Raw genomic sequence first — 16,302 nt, 5'->3', positions numbered from 1 at the left:
GCTTTTCTCACAGATATAGCTAGAGATCTCTCGTGCTTAATGATTCACAATCAAGAAAAATCCATATAAATTTACTCACAGCTTCCAAATTTTAGTGGGCAAGCATGGGCATCCATAGGGAAGTCCTCCAAATGCATTGGACATTCAGCTCTCACTGTCAGCCTTAAGGGAAACATAGAATACAAATAAGAGCCATATAGATTAGATACTTCTTGATAAGTACAAGTGGAATGCTATTAACTGTAGCAAATATATTAACAAAGCAGGCATAAATTGCAGAGTTATGCTGAGCTGTTAATAATCAAATGATCTAAAAATACATATTTACAATAATGAGTGGATTCTATCCTTTTGTTTGTTTGCTTTAAGAAAAAAGGCAACTCCTGATACTGTACAATGGGCAAGCCTTGTTAATATTTTCCAAAACAACCATTAACTAATCCACTCAACTACAGCAAATTGTTTGAGAATAACACTATAAGTAAGCAAATAAACACTTGCGTAAATACTAATTTATCTTTGGTTGAGAGGAAGACATGGATAGCACAGAAGAAAAGAGAATTTCTCCCAAGTGCATCTCTCTCTGTTTCTTTCCCTAAAATAGCACCAAATGCATAAAAGAAGGAAAGAAAAGCTGAAGGGGGATGTGTCCTCAGGCTTTGTGAGATTAAGATTAATACAACGTCTCCATATATGATCTCACTACTTGCAAACCATTTGGTTTTATTTACAAACCCACCATCTAATTGAAGCTAGGACTCTGTTGTGCTTCTCTCTAGTCTCTGGGATGTTCTGTGGATGTGAAATCTATTCTTGTTTTGTTTTGTTTTTTTGGATTTCTAAGAAAGAAGTTCACTGAAATATATTTGCTTTCAGTTTGTAGAATTGTAAGGAAATGTATATTCATGCCTTCCATATGATTTTTAGCAAGTATATTTACCTATATTAAGTAGCTCAAGAAATGTAATAAGATAGATTTATAACCAAATATACAAAGTGTAATTAATGATTAATGATTAAATTAAATTAATGATTAAATTGCATTCTTAAATTATTAAAGAAAGTAAAAACACATTAGTAAAGGAAAATTTTAGGTGATGAAATATACAGATGAAGAACATTGCATACATCTGAAACCATTAATCAATAAACTACTTGGGATATGCAAGTCTCTCCTCAGAAAATTGCCATCGAAGAAGAATGAATACTGGATTTAGGCTCAAAGCCAAGTGTAGGGTGTTTCATCGGGGGAGAATATTTCAAATTTCAAATACCAGTAGGACCTGCTTAGATAATCTAGAAAGTTCTCAACACATGTGCTCATTGGTCCTCTATTTCTATCTTTTAGATTTTTTTTAAGTCCTATTACATTTCCATTCGTTGGCTCAATACCTAAAGTGTCTCTTGAAGCATTTTTTCTTTTCTTTTCTTTTCTTTTGGATGTTTGTGTTTGAAAAGCTAGGCATTCTGGCAACTTTCTCCAAAGATAAAGTATTACTGTACTTTCATACAATCCACTAAATTGAGCATTTTGCCTTTATTATCTTTTTGTACCAAAGAAATAATTGAAAAATCTGAATTACTAAGTGTTGACCAAATGTAAAAAACTCATATCTAACAAGTCACCTGGGAATAAACTACTGCTGCTCTCAAGAATGAGTTCCAGATAATTCTTAATTTTTCATAAATGAGGAATACTTTTAAACATCTCTTTTTTTCTATATAATATTCAAAACTTTATTTGATTCATGTTTCCTTCATTCAATCATAAGCTATTGAACACTTAATAGATGCTGGGCTTTACAGCAATCTTAAAGAGGGGGAAATGTTCATAAAACAGAAATGTATGTGTAGTCTTTAGTTTGAGCAAAATTAATAGTATCTATATTCTCATCTAGCTATCAAAGCCACTGTGAATTCAAATACTTCTTCAAATACCTATATCTACATGAATCTGTGTTTTATGAATTTTGTAACTTTCCATGTTTTCTGTTTTTTATTACTTCATTTTTAGTAGGAATGTTTTCAGATGTAAATCATTAGACAGCTTCTAGAAATGTAATCTAGATCTTCCTGGAATGCAGGAATATATGAGTTTTATAAGAGAGAGGAAGTTCCTTATATTGAATCCACCTGGTTACAGAAAGTTATTTAAGAATAAAACTAGATGTAAGCAAATAAACATTTGCATAAATAATACTTCATCCTCTATTGAGGGAATTAGAGCAGGTTGGAGAGATTTTTAACATTGTTAAGGCTGAAAAACAAGGAAGCAAATATTCCACTATGGCTCATCAGCCTGATGATTGCTTACAGGTGGAAGGGAATGAAGTACAGAAACATTCATGAATGACAGTGCAGTCATCCTTACCTCATGGTGTACAGCAAGGTGCCATCCTCTGTGATCCGCAGGAGTTTGTTGGGCATGGTCATGTTGTGGGCCACTGACTTCTTTCCATTGTGAAAAAACGTGTCCGGAGTCCAGATTTTACTTGCCATTAAGTTATTTAACCGGAGGACTGTCATGGGCCCTTTAAATTTTAACCTTTCATCCTTCCAGCTTTGACGGAAAAATACATCTATTGTATATTCCTAGGTAATTTTGGAAAATGACGAAGAGTTCACTGTGCTGTATTTTGCAATGCAAATATCTCACACAGACAGTGCATAATTTTTGCAACTTTGGAAGTAAAATGTTAGCTAGGTGATGTTTTTAGAAGTAAACGTGTGATAGCATGTACATGTTGATGTCAGGAGAATCACTGGTTGGTGTAATGATTTAAAAAAAAAAATCTAAAATGCCTGACATATTTTTTGGTCAGAAAAATTTTTCCAATTATTGGCTCAGATATGTAAAAGGAAAGTAACACCCCACCTCCACCCTATCACAGCAGCACTAGAAGAAATAGAATATATCACAATTTTAAAACAAACTCATGTTAGAGGGTATTATGCATAGAAAAAAATGTTTAAGTTAGACAATTTCAGCCACAAAGGTAAAGCTTAGTGTTTTGGGGGCCCTCTCATTGTCTCTGAAAACCTCATGCCCACACCCAAGTAAACTGTGATTCCAATACGGGTGTAAAAATTCCATCTTTATTTATTTTTTTTTTTTGCTAAATAAACTTTTTTTTCCACAGATAATGTACATAGACTTTCAATTATCCTACACATTAAAGAAGATTATGAAAACAAAGAAACTGCTTCTATTGGTAACTTGGATCTTTTCAAAAAGAGAAAGAACAAAAAATAAGAATGCAGAGTGTGTCAGTGTGTGAGAGTGTGTGTTTGTGATTGTACATGTGTATAAGCCATATGAAAAATGTTTGAAGCTCATCATCATTCATAGCCAGGGAATCTATTTATTTGAATAAACACAGCATTCCTTATGGCAATACCCAGAGACAAACATCTGCTAATCTGAAAACAAGCAATGTGACTTACCAGCTCCTAAAATTGAAAAGGGTAATAGCCATTTTTCTTGCAGTACTTGCCACCCTGGCACTAAATTTGGAGCTCAATGGTTTGAAGTAGAGATTGCCACATTCTCCATTAATCTTAGTATACTCCAAACCAGAAAGTGAACTAACTTGAAAACATCAAGCTACATTTTCTTAATCCTCTAAGCCCTGTTACATCACAAAGCAGTTTTTAAAAATCTTATACATATCGTCATTAGGACCTACAAAAAAAAAAACAATGTTTGTGTTTGGGAGTTTTGTGTATGAACTTAAATACATGTCTCCTTCCAAGGGCTTAAGCAATGCTGGGTGAACGTTGAATGAAGGTGCGTTCTCTGGCACTTGTTTGGCATTACTGAGTCCTTACTGATCAAGTAATTAACAATTATTATTAAATGTATTATAATGCACCAGATATAGTACTAATTGCTTCCTGAGACAGAAACAAGGAAGTGTAATATGGTGCCAGACTTTCTTTGTAGACAAGACAAGTTACCTTGTTTGTTGGTTAGGATTTTGTGTTTGAAAGTGTCAGATGAAAGGCACTGTGATAAATACATGAAGGGAATTTACTCACCAACAAACATTTCTTAAGCACCTGGTAAATTCAACAAAGGAGAGACTGTTTAGGCTTGGGCACTGTAAGAAAAACTCACGATGGTGTACGACAGGCATAGAATGGTATTTGCCATGGGAGGGGAGACTGTGGATGATATCAGCAAATGATACAACGTGCCAATGCCTGTCAGGAAAACTGGGTGGATGGATCTACCTCAGGGTGTGCAGCTTTTCCTCTCTAGATGACAGACAAACTTGTGAGGTGGGGATATAATATATGATGAAATGTTCTGTTACTCAGGACTTAGCAGTATAAGCTCTAGTTTCTATCCAACTGAATGACTTTAGGTTGGTGAACAGTAGAAGGAATGAATGGCCACTTGCAAATCAAAGTTCCAAGGATGCCTAAGGTGACCACATTCCCATGAATCTAACCTTTGGTTCATTTATTTGCTTGCCCCAAAGAGAGTTTTTGAAAATAAAATACATGTTAAATATAAACTAAACTTAAATTAGATGTCCTACCAAATCTTTGACAAGATGTATCCCAAAGGCAATAGTTTCAAAAAATTATGTCAAAATCTGCCAAAATCCTGATGTTCACATGTTTATTATGTTTACCAGCAGCTTTATTTATCTGTGCTAATGACAGACAATGGAATCCCCAAATTCGTTTAGAACATTCTTCCTTCTAATACTGTACCATTCACACACACACACACACACACACACACACACGAGCAACACTCACTGGGTAATCTTCATTTCCATTTTCTGCAGTGTTAGAAGTTGAAATACAAAGTGAAATAAAAGCAGTTGATGAAAATTTGTTTCTGCCTAACCAAGAGTGTAAATATTTGGTCTCCCATTTCTGAGAACTCTCCCTGTGTGATTGTCGTGGTAGCAGCAGGTAGTTCCCAGAAGCTAGCTCTATAAGATGACCTTGCCCCCTGGGGCATGGTTCATTAGACCAAGAGTGGGTATCTGGATGAAGATTGGCCAAAGCCCCCCTCTTTTTCTTTTTTCTTTTTTTTTTCTTTTCTTTCCTTCCTTCCTTCCTTCCCCTTCCTTCCTCCCTTCCTTCCTTCCTCCCTTCCTTCCCCTTCCTTCCTCCCTTCCTCCTTTCCTTTCTTCCTTCCTCCCTTCCTTCCCCTTCCTTCCTCCCTCCCTCCCTCCCTTCTTTCCTTCCTTCCTTCCTTCTTTCTTTCCTTCCTTCCTTCCTTCCTTCCTTCCTTCCTTCCTTCCTTCCTTCCTTCCTTCCTTCCTTCCTTCTTTCTTTCCTTCCTTCCTTCCTTCCTTCCTTCCTTCCTTCCTTCCTTCTTTCTTTCCTTCCTTCCTTCCTTCCTTCCTTCCTTCCTTCCTTCCTTCCTTCCTTCCTTCCTCCCTCCCTCCCTCCCTTCCTTCTTTCCTTCCTTCTTTTCTCTCTCTCTCTCTTTCTCTCTCTCTCTCTCTCCCCCAAAGGAGTTTCACTCTTCGTTGCCCAGGCTGGACTGCAATGATGTGATCATAGCTCACTTCTACATCCGCCTCCTGACTTCAAGCTATTCTCCTGCCTCAGCCTCCCGAGTAGCTGGGATTTACAGGCATGAGCCACCAGGATCAGTTAATTTTGTATTTTTAGTAGAAATGGGGTTTCGCAGTGTTGGTCAGGCTGGTCTTGAACTCCTGACCTCAGGTAATCCTCCCGCCTCAGCCTCCCAAAGTCCTGGGATTATAGGCGTGAGTCACTGCACCTGGCCAAAGCCCCTTCTTAAGGAAGTTGGGAAAAACAGGGAGGAGAGCAGCAGAACTATAGCATAATGACTATGGATGTAAGTTCTGAACCTACCCACTGAGTGGCCTTAGGTAATTATTTTACTCTCGCTAAGGCCCCAGTTTCTTAACCTATAAAGTGGGACAATTCACTCTGCGATTGTGAGAAGTGAGTTGATACTTGTGAGAACATCTTTTAACAGTGCCTAGAACATAGGAAGCTCTTAGTAAAAGTTAGAAATTATTATCTGTCTCCCATTTTATTATTTTATCAACACAAATTTATATTAGGTTTTTATGTAGCTGGTCATGAAAATGTGCTATTTCTTTAGAAGAATTGTAGGGAAGGAAATCTAAGGAAAGTAAGAAGGTGGTCGAAACCAAGTTAAGTAAAAAAAATTGCAAAAGAGGGGACTCCGTGGAAGAGAGGCTGGACAAAGGAGAAGCTCTCTTAAATAATTTGCTCAAGTTTCCAGGCTCTAGTCCCCACCACTCAAGTGAAGAGTCTGAGTTGCTCTGTTCAATAGAGTAGGTCCCTGGAGAATGTGAGTCTTAGTCTGAAGATCCGGGACAAAACATCCGCTATGTCCCTAAATAAATATTGTATTGAAGTGTTCCTGCCTGTGCCATTTATTACCATCTGTGTGTACTTTGACTTAATACGTTTTAAGCACTATGGAAAACAAGGCTCTGTGATTGTACTGCCTCGATATTTCTGTCAGAACCTAGTGCCCTGGGAATGTTCTGTTTGATTGCCAATTAATGGTTTTTAAAATAAAGTTAGAGAGTTGTCCTAATTTTGTTTTCTATTCTAGATGAAGTCAGATGCCTTGGGAGCTATGGAGTCTCTGGGGCTAAATAGCCTGGGTTCAAGTTGCTACACTTAGCTAGCAGGTCACTTTCCTTCTCTGGGAAATGTAGATAAGAATAATACTCAGCTAAAAGGTTTGCATGAGGATTAGATGAAATATTATCTAGAAAGCATTTAGCGTGGTGCCTAATGTATTGTAAGCATTCAATAGCATTAAATCTTGCTATGTTATTAATATAGATTAATTTATTAGTACTCACTTTAAAAACTATACAACTTTTCCCATTTTGAAAAACAGCTTTGTCTTTCTGCCTTCTGATTTTGATTTCTTCTAAGACATGCTGCTGCTTCTTGTACACAATTCTCCCATAATATAATTTAAATGATTAATCTTCTAAAGCAAGGTGGTCAGGTACAATTTCTACCAGCTACTAGCAAACCAGTGGCAGACCTATGGCTAATTTGATTTTTAACAGAGCAATTGAAACATTGTCTTGTTCAGAGGTTTAAGGCAATAGGGAATATTGTTGGTTGGACACTCTGTTCCTTATTCCTATCTGACGTTTGACCAAATGTGCTATATAAAATGTAGATTATAATCACAAGTTTGAGGGTGTATCAAAAAGCCTATTCTAAGATTCAAAAATTCCAGCATTGGTTTATTAAATCACAATTAATCTGAAGCAATAACTCAAAGGCATGCCACCTATTTTTTTAAAGAAAAGAGAAAAGCTTTTGATCACCTGTGGCTTCATTTGGGCATTGTCCTACAACAACTCCTACTGGACATTGACTCTGTGACGCACCATGCCAGGTGCCAGAGACTGAGATAGAATGGCCATTGAGCAAAATCTACATTATTATAAGTAGTAAGGTGAGGATTGCCATCAGTGTGTGATGTTTTGAATGTTCCATGCCCTCTCTTGATGTTTTCATCAATGAGAAAAAAGAAACTTCTGCATGCTCCCAATTCCCTCACACTCTTCCACTGGGGAAAAGAAGGAAGAAAGGGAATTTAATCTGATAGGTTAATTTGGAAAAATACATCAATTTTACCCATTTCAGTCCTTTTCTCTTGTCTTTTCCATGTGACTGCTGGCTGCCTATAAGAGTGAAAAATTCTGCTGTGCTCTCCCATGCTGGAAGTTTTACATGTATAATCCACACCCCAGTAAAAGAAAGTTAACACTGCCTTGACTGGGTGGGTTAATCTGGTTGATTCTGGTGCCTACTCTCTGCAAACCCACTTGTCTACAGATATGTGTCACATTATGTAATATCATCATTATTAGTAATATATATATATGATATTTTCATTCCCCATGCCTCCTACTCTATTGTCTTATATCTCTATTTTCAGAACTCAGAGAGGAAACAGGGTATAATTTATTAGGTGCCACAAGACCTCAATTTTTTTCAATATTATAGGCTCCTAAACCTATCACCAAAAAAATAGTAATTTAACATTTACTTTAAAATAACAATGAACTAATACTGTGAAAGATGTGAAACACATGTGTCTTTACATTCTAGGCAACAATTTAAGAAAATAAGATATTTATTTATAAATAAGAGAAATAAGTTTACAAAGTAGTGCTATACATGTGGCCGAAAGCTAAAAGGTATTTTATAGTCAATACATGTGATTAGAATACAAAAATGGAAAGTCAATTTGTTATTGGACTAATGAAAATGATTTCATCAAGTATTCGGGTCTTGATTTGGGCGGAAGTATAGGATTTAGATGGGTAGAGAGAAGAAGAAATTTCCATGAGTTCTGCATGGCATGATAAGGAGCTCAGAGGTAAAAATAATATAATAGCTCTGATTTATTGATCACTATTGTAGACACTTTATTTGCACATTTCATTTAAAACTTATAAAAATGTTGCAGGAATGGACAACTATAATAATATACACATTTGAAAGACTTTGAGCCTTAGAAGCTTAAGCAATTTGTTCAGTGTCATGCTGCTGCTGATGGTGGATTTGAATTCAACCAGCTTGAGTCCCAGAGCCAGCCCTGCCAGCGCCGACACTATACTGCCTAGCAGAAAGCAGGACTAACACAAATAGTTAATATCGGGAACAAGTGACAGAGAGTGGCAAAATCATTTATGGATTCTATGGAATACAGGCATTACAGTTTGTATTTGACCTTAAACATGACTGGTACCTAACAAATATTTTTAATCATAAGAGTATCATGAGAGAATAGTGTGGGAAGACTGAGTTGCAACATGAGAGAAATACAATGGGTCTTCAGAAAGTTGTCAATTTAGTAAAATACATTGTATCACAGGTTATTTCACTAAAGTGGTCTACAGACTGATCATAATTCCAAATGAATTGTAAGATGCATAAATTCACAAGTATGATTGACTTTCATATTATATTTCTTGCATATTAGTAATGGCTAAAATTTGTTAGGTGGTGTTATTAATCTCACCTTATACATGAAGAAACTGATCCAGAGAGATATTAAGTAATTTCCCTAAGGATATAGCCTTCTGTGTGAAGTAGCTGGTATCATAAACGCAGGCAATCTGGTTCAGAAACCTGCATTCTTAGTTACCACTGTGTTGCTGCTTATATACTCCACCTGTTTTTCTTTGTCCAGTTGGCATATTTCAAAGCTTGTCTTAAAATCTAAAATATCTAATTATCCTCTGGGCCAGAATTTCCCAAAGTTCACTTCACAGAATATTAGTTCTACAGAACATAAACAGGGGTCAAATGACAAAAAAGGCTTTGGGTAAATACAATTGCAAAAACACCAGATTAAATATAGTTTTTGTTTGTTTGTTTTTTTGTTTGTTTGTTTACCTCAGAACTTGTCAGGGCTTTTACTCTGCCATTCGTATTTTCTGTAAGTTTTATTTTGACCCACTGTGAGCTATGTTGAAATCAAAATACTTTTTCAGTAAACTGGTGCTAACATGAGGCATTTAAAAAATAGTATTCACTTAATATATCTTGGAAATATTCATAATGGTATGTCTCCATGACCACTTTATGATGTTTTGCTTATATAGAATCTTGGCTGTTATTAGTTCAGTAATATTATACAATTTCTGTACAGCTCTATAACTCCCATCAGACAGAAGAGAAATTCATGTTAATTTCTTTGGACTGGAAAAAAAGAGCAAGTATAGATTCATTATATTTCCACTCTGGACACTAATTTAATGAATGCTTTTTGCAGTGAAGCAGAATGTTTCCTAGTGGTGTGTTTTAAATATTTTTGTCTAATTCTGGTCAACTTTTACACTGGTTTCCTTTTGGTTTTTAGTAGCCAAAAATAATTTAGAAATCATAATGTTCACGGCCATTCTATAACAGTTCTGGTTACCTGAAAACAGCATCCTTGAATCAACATGGCCTACTGACTAAAATGAAACGTAACTCATACTGCATGGCTTGCAGGGTATTAACCAAGGCAAAGCAATCATGTTAGATATTTTTTTTAAAAGATGACTGCAGTGGTTGAAAATCATGGAAATAGGTCTGATCTGGGAAGCAAATGAGTATTTTTCTATTGTATTAATATTTTATTACATATTACATATTACACAGAGAAAGACACAAAGGTATAGCCAAGACTTTTCAGGTTGCTCCCTAAAAACTTAGTTTATATTTTTATTTGAAAAATTAAATTTTAAAAATTCTCCAAGAAAACCAAAGAGACAGCGTCCACTTACCATATCATGGTCTGAAACGGGTCCAAAACTGGTGACGAAGATATCAGTCTTCACTTCGGTTACACGCTCTGGTGAAGCAGGAAATTGGGAGAGTGAGTGTCTATCAACAGTCCTTATTAGATCTCACCACCACATACTCACACCCAAATGGGAAATTTATTGGCTTTGATTAGCTGTTTCTAAAATTGGTCCACTGTGTAGTCCTGATAATTTACTGCTTACACATAAAATTTCACAGTTAATATTTTCTATGGAGAATGAAGCCTAAATATGCCACTTTGGGAGGCAGACTTTATGGAAAACTCAGCTGCTGCCTAATGAATTCTTCAAGAGTGGACATACTTGACTAAATGATACTAAACTGCTTCACATTATAATGAAAATACATTAGCATGTTGGTATAGCTTAAGTATTTTCACATGGCTAGACAGATCCTCCAGGTATTTAGGCTACTCTTGGGAAATATATAGTGTACTTTAGCAAGCCTTATTAACTCTTTAAGGACTCAAGAGTATGTTATATAAATGCTTGCTTTCTTGCACTAAATCATAACTGAGGTATCTATATTTTTCTTGGGGAAAACATGACATCCTGTGTAAGTCTCTTCAATTTTCAGGATGAGAAGAACATATTATGGCACAGACAAAGTTCACTTAATATATTCTGTTTCACATTCCATGTGGTTTTATTCTATTGTCCTCTGATGGCACATATATCAACCAATAAAGCATATTAACTATAGTACTATGACAACTCAACACAGATATTTCCAGAGAAATACTGCCATTCTCCAAGAAATAGAAAAACAATGCTTTCAGAAAAGAAACAATTTGTTGAGGGGTGAAAACAAAAAAATATGACTTTATAATTTTCATCTTTAGCTCTGCAAAATGCAGTCAAGTATCTTTAACAGTTCATTTATTTTTTTATTTTTTAAATTTATTTTTATTTTATTTTATTTACTTTTTAAATTATTTTTAATTTATATTTTTCCCAGGGAATAACTTGGATAACTCAGTTATGATTTAGTCCCAGAAAGCAAACACTTCTAAAACATACTCTTGAGTCCTTGAAGAGTTAATAAGGCTTGCTAAAGTACACTATATATTTTCCAAAAGTAGCACAAACACCTGGCGGATCTTTCTAGCCATGTACAAATATTTATACGCCAGGGTATTTGTATCTCTGTCATGTAACATAAAAAAGGTGATTCACCTTTTGTAAGTTCATTTGAATTTATAAAATGATTATTTCCTTTAGAAATCAAGAGCTGGCTTTTTTCCCTTAGCAATTTACTTGTGAAGAGTTAAGACTGTCAGTATAAATTTATCCCAACAAGATCATATTATACACTATACATAATGTGTAAGTCAGCTAAAAAAAATTTTTGAATCAGAGATGTTCCCTTCAATAACTAATACAATATTTTTTGCACAAAAAATTAATTGACTTTAAACTGCTTAAATGAGTCCCTTGATGTAGGAATTATCTGCAGTTTCCCCTTTTAAAAGTTCAAAATGAGAACATAGCTTATGACAATGAAAATAAAGAGTAGTGGTTTTAGAACTCACTTCCAACCGTAGCTTTAACACGCTGCATCAACTTGGGGTAGTGTGAGATGTACGGTTGTCAGCACTGTTTCAGCTGCCTTAACCATACTTCTCTTCTGATGTCCCTATTCTCATTCGTTCTAGCACCATTTTTCCACTATATGTTCTCCCTATTACACACATTCTTTACATATATACTTTTTACTAGATTATTTCTTTTTCTTAGTTAAAACATCTGTTATTTCTTAAGACTTCATCAAGAGCTTGTACTGTATTAGAAGTCAGGACTGCTTTTCAATGAAAAATAGTAATAAACAAAATCTATGCTATCTGTTCACAAAAGCTTGTATTTATCATAGTAAATAGCTCATTCTTTTCTCTGCTATTTTTTCCAATATTTTCCTTTCTGGATCAAATAAAGGCACCGTCAGTTGGATTTTCTGTGATATAATAAAATATACCTTTATTATCAAGAAGAAAGTACAAAAAAAAAGATGACAGACCCTCAGTCATATTTTCACCCTAAATTCTTTATGCACCTCATTGTAAATAATTTTATTTCTTATTATTTATAGATAAACTTCTTGCAATTAGGTGTTTCCAGACTGGGTGACCAAGGAGAATTAAAATCTAAATTATCTTTATACATAAATCTTGGTATGGTCAGATATTCCCATTACACATTTTTCTTTTTCCTGATTTGCTGACTCAACTTCTCTTTGTTTCCAAGGTTCAACTGTGGTTCTCTTCATATAACAAAGTGTAAGATCTACCATGCATATTTTATGAAACTTAGTAACATATATGGAGTCAAAAATGTTTTAAATATTTTTATTTTTGAGATGCATGTTCATTTAGGGAATACCTGCCAATCCTGGTCTGCATACTTGCACGTACTCTGTGCCAAGGTCAGCTCTCCTGGAGTCCTTTATCACTATTATGTAATTCTTGAGTGTGGGAGAAGCATAATTTCTACACTTTAAGGTAATTCCATGAAGTCCCTAGCTTTACAAAATTGACTTACCAAAGGTGTTAGGAGCCTAGGAGCCGCCAATCTGCATTATTTAGCATGATAAAAAGCCCTGAAGGGGTAAGGTGACCACTTGGCAAATATATGGGCCATTTCTCTCTGTTATTTTAAGATTGTTAGTAGGTAACCATACTGAAATAAACTAGTTAAGGCTCAAAAGCATGTTTATAAGGATTATTATACCAATAAAATACAGCACAAAATATAGTTAAGTTTACATCCATGTTGCCATGCATAATTGTTAGTGTGCCATTTAAAGATATGGCAAAAATAGAAATAAATTCACATACATGATTAAAACCACATTTTGAGAGTCTGTTTCTTTAATATTTTGTTTAGCCTTTCTCCTAAACTTATTTACCATACCAGTTCATCATCTTCAGGTACTTTTATCTTGTTTTCTGCTAGACACTTGGCTCTGAGATTTCCCAGTACTTACCATTCCAATATTACAAGACAAGTTCCCTGACTGGGAGTCCCCACATGCGTCTCTTGAAAGACGCTACTCACCATGAACTCTAACCATACATGTATCCTTAAAGAGTTCCTGATTTCTTACTCTCTAATTATTATTTTTCTCTTCCAACCATACTCTCAATCCCTAGGCTTTAGGTTGCAAAGTTTGTAAGTCTCAAAACTGAAAGATGCCTGTGGGAGATTGCAGCGACCAACTGCTAAATGGAAGGAGGAGTGAAGGCATAAGAAGAGGAAGAAGCAGAGAGTACTGTATTCTGCATATTACCTGGAACTTGGGGCATTAGAATAATTTTAAAAGGGGAACAACCACTCTTCATATGTTCCCCTCTAGTATATCTCCTTTGCCACATACCCAAGAAATTCTCTTTCATTTGATTTGTCATCAGCTCTTAGCAAGTGTCAAGTGGGGACAGGGGGGCGGTGGGGGGAAGCTTATGTGGCTGGAAAACTCTGCTAATTAACACTGTTGCAAACATTAACATCCTAATGTCTCTGAGGAATCATGTCTTAAATAAATATGGTCAATCTTGTTTACCCATGTTTCCCCAAATTATTTGGCACTGCTACTCTAAGATATTTCAAAAGCTTGAGGCATATATAACGATATAATACTTTGTGTTGTTAAAAAAAAGTAACTTCAAAATATAAGTTTAAAAAACTCAGAAAGATGTGAAAACAAGTAAAATTCCCTGGAATGCCACCATCCACATAAGTCCACTGACACGGTTTGGATATTTGTTCCCGCTCACATCTCATGCTGACCTGTAATCCCCAATTTTGGAGCTGGGGCCTGGTGGGAGGTGTTTGGATTTTGGGGGTGGATCCCTATGAATGGCTTGGGCCATCTCCTTGGTGATAAGTGAGCTCTGTCTCTCTCTGAGTTCACATGAGATCTGGTCATTTAAAAGTCTCTCTCTCTCTCCCTCTTTCTCTCTCTCTCTCCCTCTTTCCCTCTCCCTCTCCCTCTCTCTCTTTCTCTCTCTCTCTCTCTCTCTCACTTCTGCTTTTGCCACGTGATACATTTGCTCCCCTTTCCCCTTCTGCCATGATTGGAACTTCCTGCGGCCCTCATCAAAAGCCAACCGGATGCCAGTGTCATGCTTGTACAGCCTGCAGAATAGTGAGCCAATAAAAACTGTTTTCTTTATAAATTACTCCAGTCTCAGTTATTTCTCTATAGCAATTCAAGAATGGTCTAACACATCCACTTTCTATTCAAATATAAACGTAATGATTTTCCTCAAACCACATCCTCACAAATATACAAACTGTATATGTATAAACATATATACAAATACTATACTACAATTCCTAACTCCCAGACAACAGTTAATCTGTTTTTCCTGGGAATTTTCTACAATGTTGGTATCTTGCTGATAAGATTTGAAATAACATATGTTTTAAAGCGATAATTCAAAAAGATGAGATTAGTACTCGAAGCAGCAATGAGAAAATCAGAGTAGTAAAATAAGTAGTAAGCACAATAGATTAAGCATCTAAATACTCAGATTTAAACTCTGATTTTTCTCGAGAACAAACTGCATGATTTTAGGTACAAGCCTTTAATCTCTCTGAGTCTCTATTCTTACATTTTGAATGAATAAATAATACGTGCTCAAATGACTACACAGCATTGGAGTGATGTTCAAATAACATTGTGGTGCCACAACACTTTGAGAGGCATCTGTTGGGTACATTAATTTAGTCAATAAATGTTTATTAAACATTTTCTATGCGCCACTTAGGCACTCTTCTAGGTAACAGTAATACAATGATGAGTAAAACTGTAAAGGTTTCTGTTCCTCTGTAGCAAACCACATACTTATTTTAGGAAAAACATATTTTAGGTCGATTAGGGGATATATAGAGATGTAAGTACCCACAGAATTATGCAAAAACACATATGCACACATTCTGCTAATTAAATTCAGATTATAAATGTTCTGAAAAAAATGTCATTTGAAGAGATAAAACTTGAAATGAGACTTTAAAGATCGGAAAAATTTAGTAAGATCCAGGGAGAGGAAAAAAAAAATTAAAAAGGAGGCAAAGGATCTGAGGTGAAAATAAATGTGCTAAATGTGTTATGTTTAAGAAACAGAAAGTGCAGTATATCTGGATCCTGGTGATGCTGATGATCATGGTACAAGATGACAATCTAGAGGTAAGTGGGACCATATCTGAAGATCCCTGAGCATTTCAGCTAGCAGTTGACCTTTATTTTGACGCAGTAGGAAGCCTTTGGGTAATGAAATGAAATGAAATGATGTTACTTACAGTCTAAGAAGATAGTTGATGCTGTGTGAATAGTGAATTGCAAGAGTGACTGTAATAAAAAATGGAGGACGGAATGAATAAGAAAGAATTGTAGGTGGTATTTTGTTAGTAATGCTATCATAACCATTTATTTAATATGGTATTGGCCATATTTTCCCTGGAAATGCTGTCTGCTGAGGAACTCAGAGTAATATTCAACTAGACCCAGTTCTGTGGGTTCATAACTGATGAAGGAGGTCTATTGCCATATTTAAGCTGCTTTGTGTCTGTTGATTCACAGAGGTAGGCACTACATGGAGACTAAACAGACTAACATTAGTCGTTATAATAAAATGTATCTCAAAACCCTACTTTAAAATGGTCCTGTTTGGAAATTGAAAATATCCTCAGCTCCTACATAAACATCAATGTATATTCCTGGATAAGGCAATGTTCCACCTCCCTGGTGACCTGCTTGATTGGAGCAACATTTTTGTCCCCTGTCCTTCTTCTCTATTCAATTAATGCCTTAGAAAAACTGGAAACTATCCCTTAGATGATATGTAGAGTTACTTAATTTTGACTGTATTCAGCTACTAAGTCTGGATATGGGGGTAGACACCCAAGTTTCAAGGTGTTTGACCAATCCCTGATTCTTTGGTGTTCTGGGATTCTAAGAACTCAGATGATGCAAGCCTGTCCTAGG

The 16,302-nt window shown here is 35.6% G+C and overlaps 1 protein-coding gene across 3 annotated transcripts in view; it reads right to left on the bottom strand.

The window, feature by feature from the left end:
- Nucleotides 1–16,302, bottom strand: part of GABRA1 (gamma-aminobutyric acid type A receptor alpha1 subunit) — a 56,303-nt gene that overhangs the window by 25,360 nt on the left and 14,641 nt on the right. For all 3 annotated transcript variants that reach the window (XM_025388714.1, XM_025388715.1, XM_025388716.1), the window contains 3 exons: nucleotides 10,284–10,351; nucleotides 2,372–2,592; nucleotides 80–162 (listed from right to left, as the gene is read on the bottom strand). In XM_025388714.1, coding sequence (XP_025244499.1) covers nucleotides 80–162; nucleotides 2,372–2,592; nucleotides 10,284–10,351 — 372 coding nt within the window. The remainder of the gene's footprint in view (nucleotides 1–79; nucleotides 163–2,371; nucleotides 2,593–10,283; nucleotides 10,352–16,302) is intronic.

This window comes from Theropithecus gelada, chromosome 6 (genome assembly GCF_003255815.1).
Source record: "Theropithecus gelada isolate Dixy chromosome 6, Tgel_1.0, whole genome shotgun sequence".
Taxonomy (NCBI): domain Eukaryota; kingdom Metazoa; phylum Chordata; class Mammalia; order Primates; family Cercopithecidae; genus Theropithecus; species Theropithecus gelada.
Note: the sequence above shows the minus strand (reverse complement) of the source record. Positions and strands in the feature narration are given on the sequence as shown.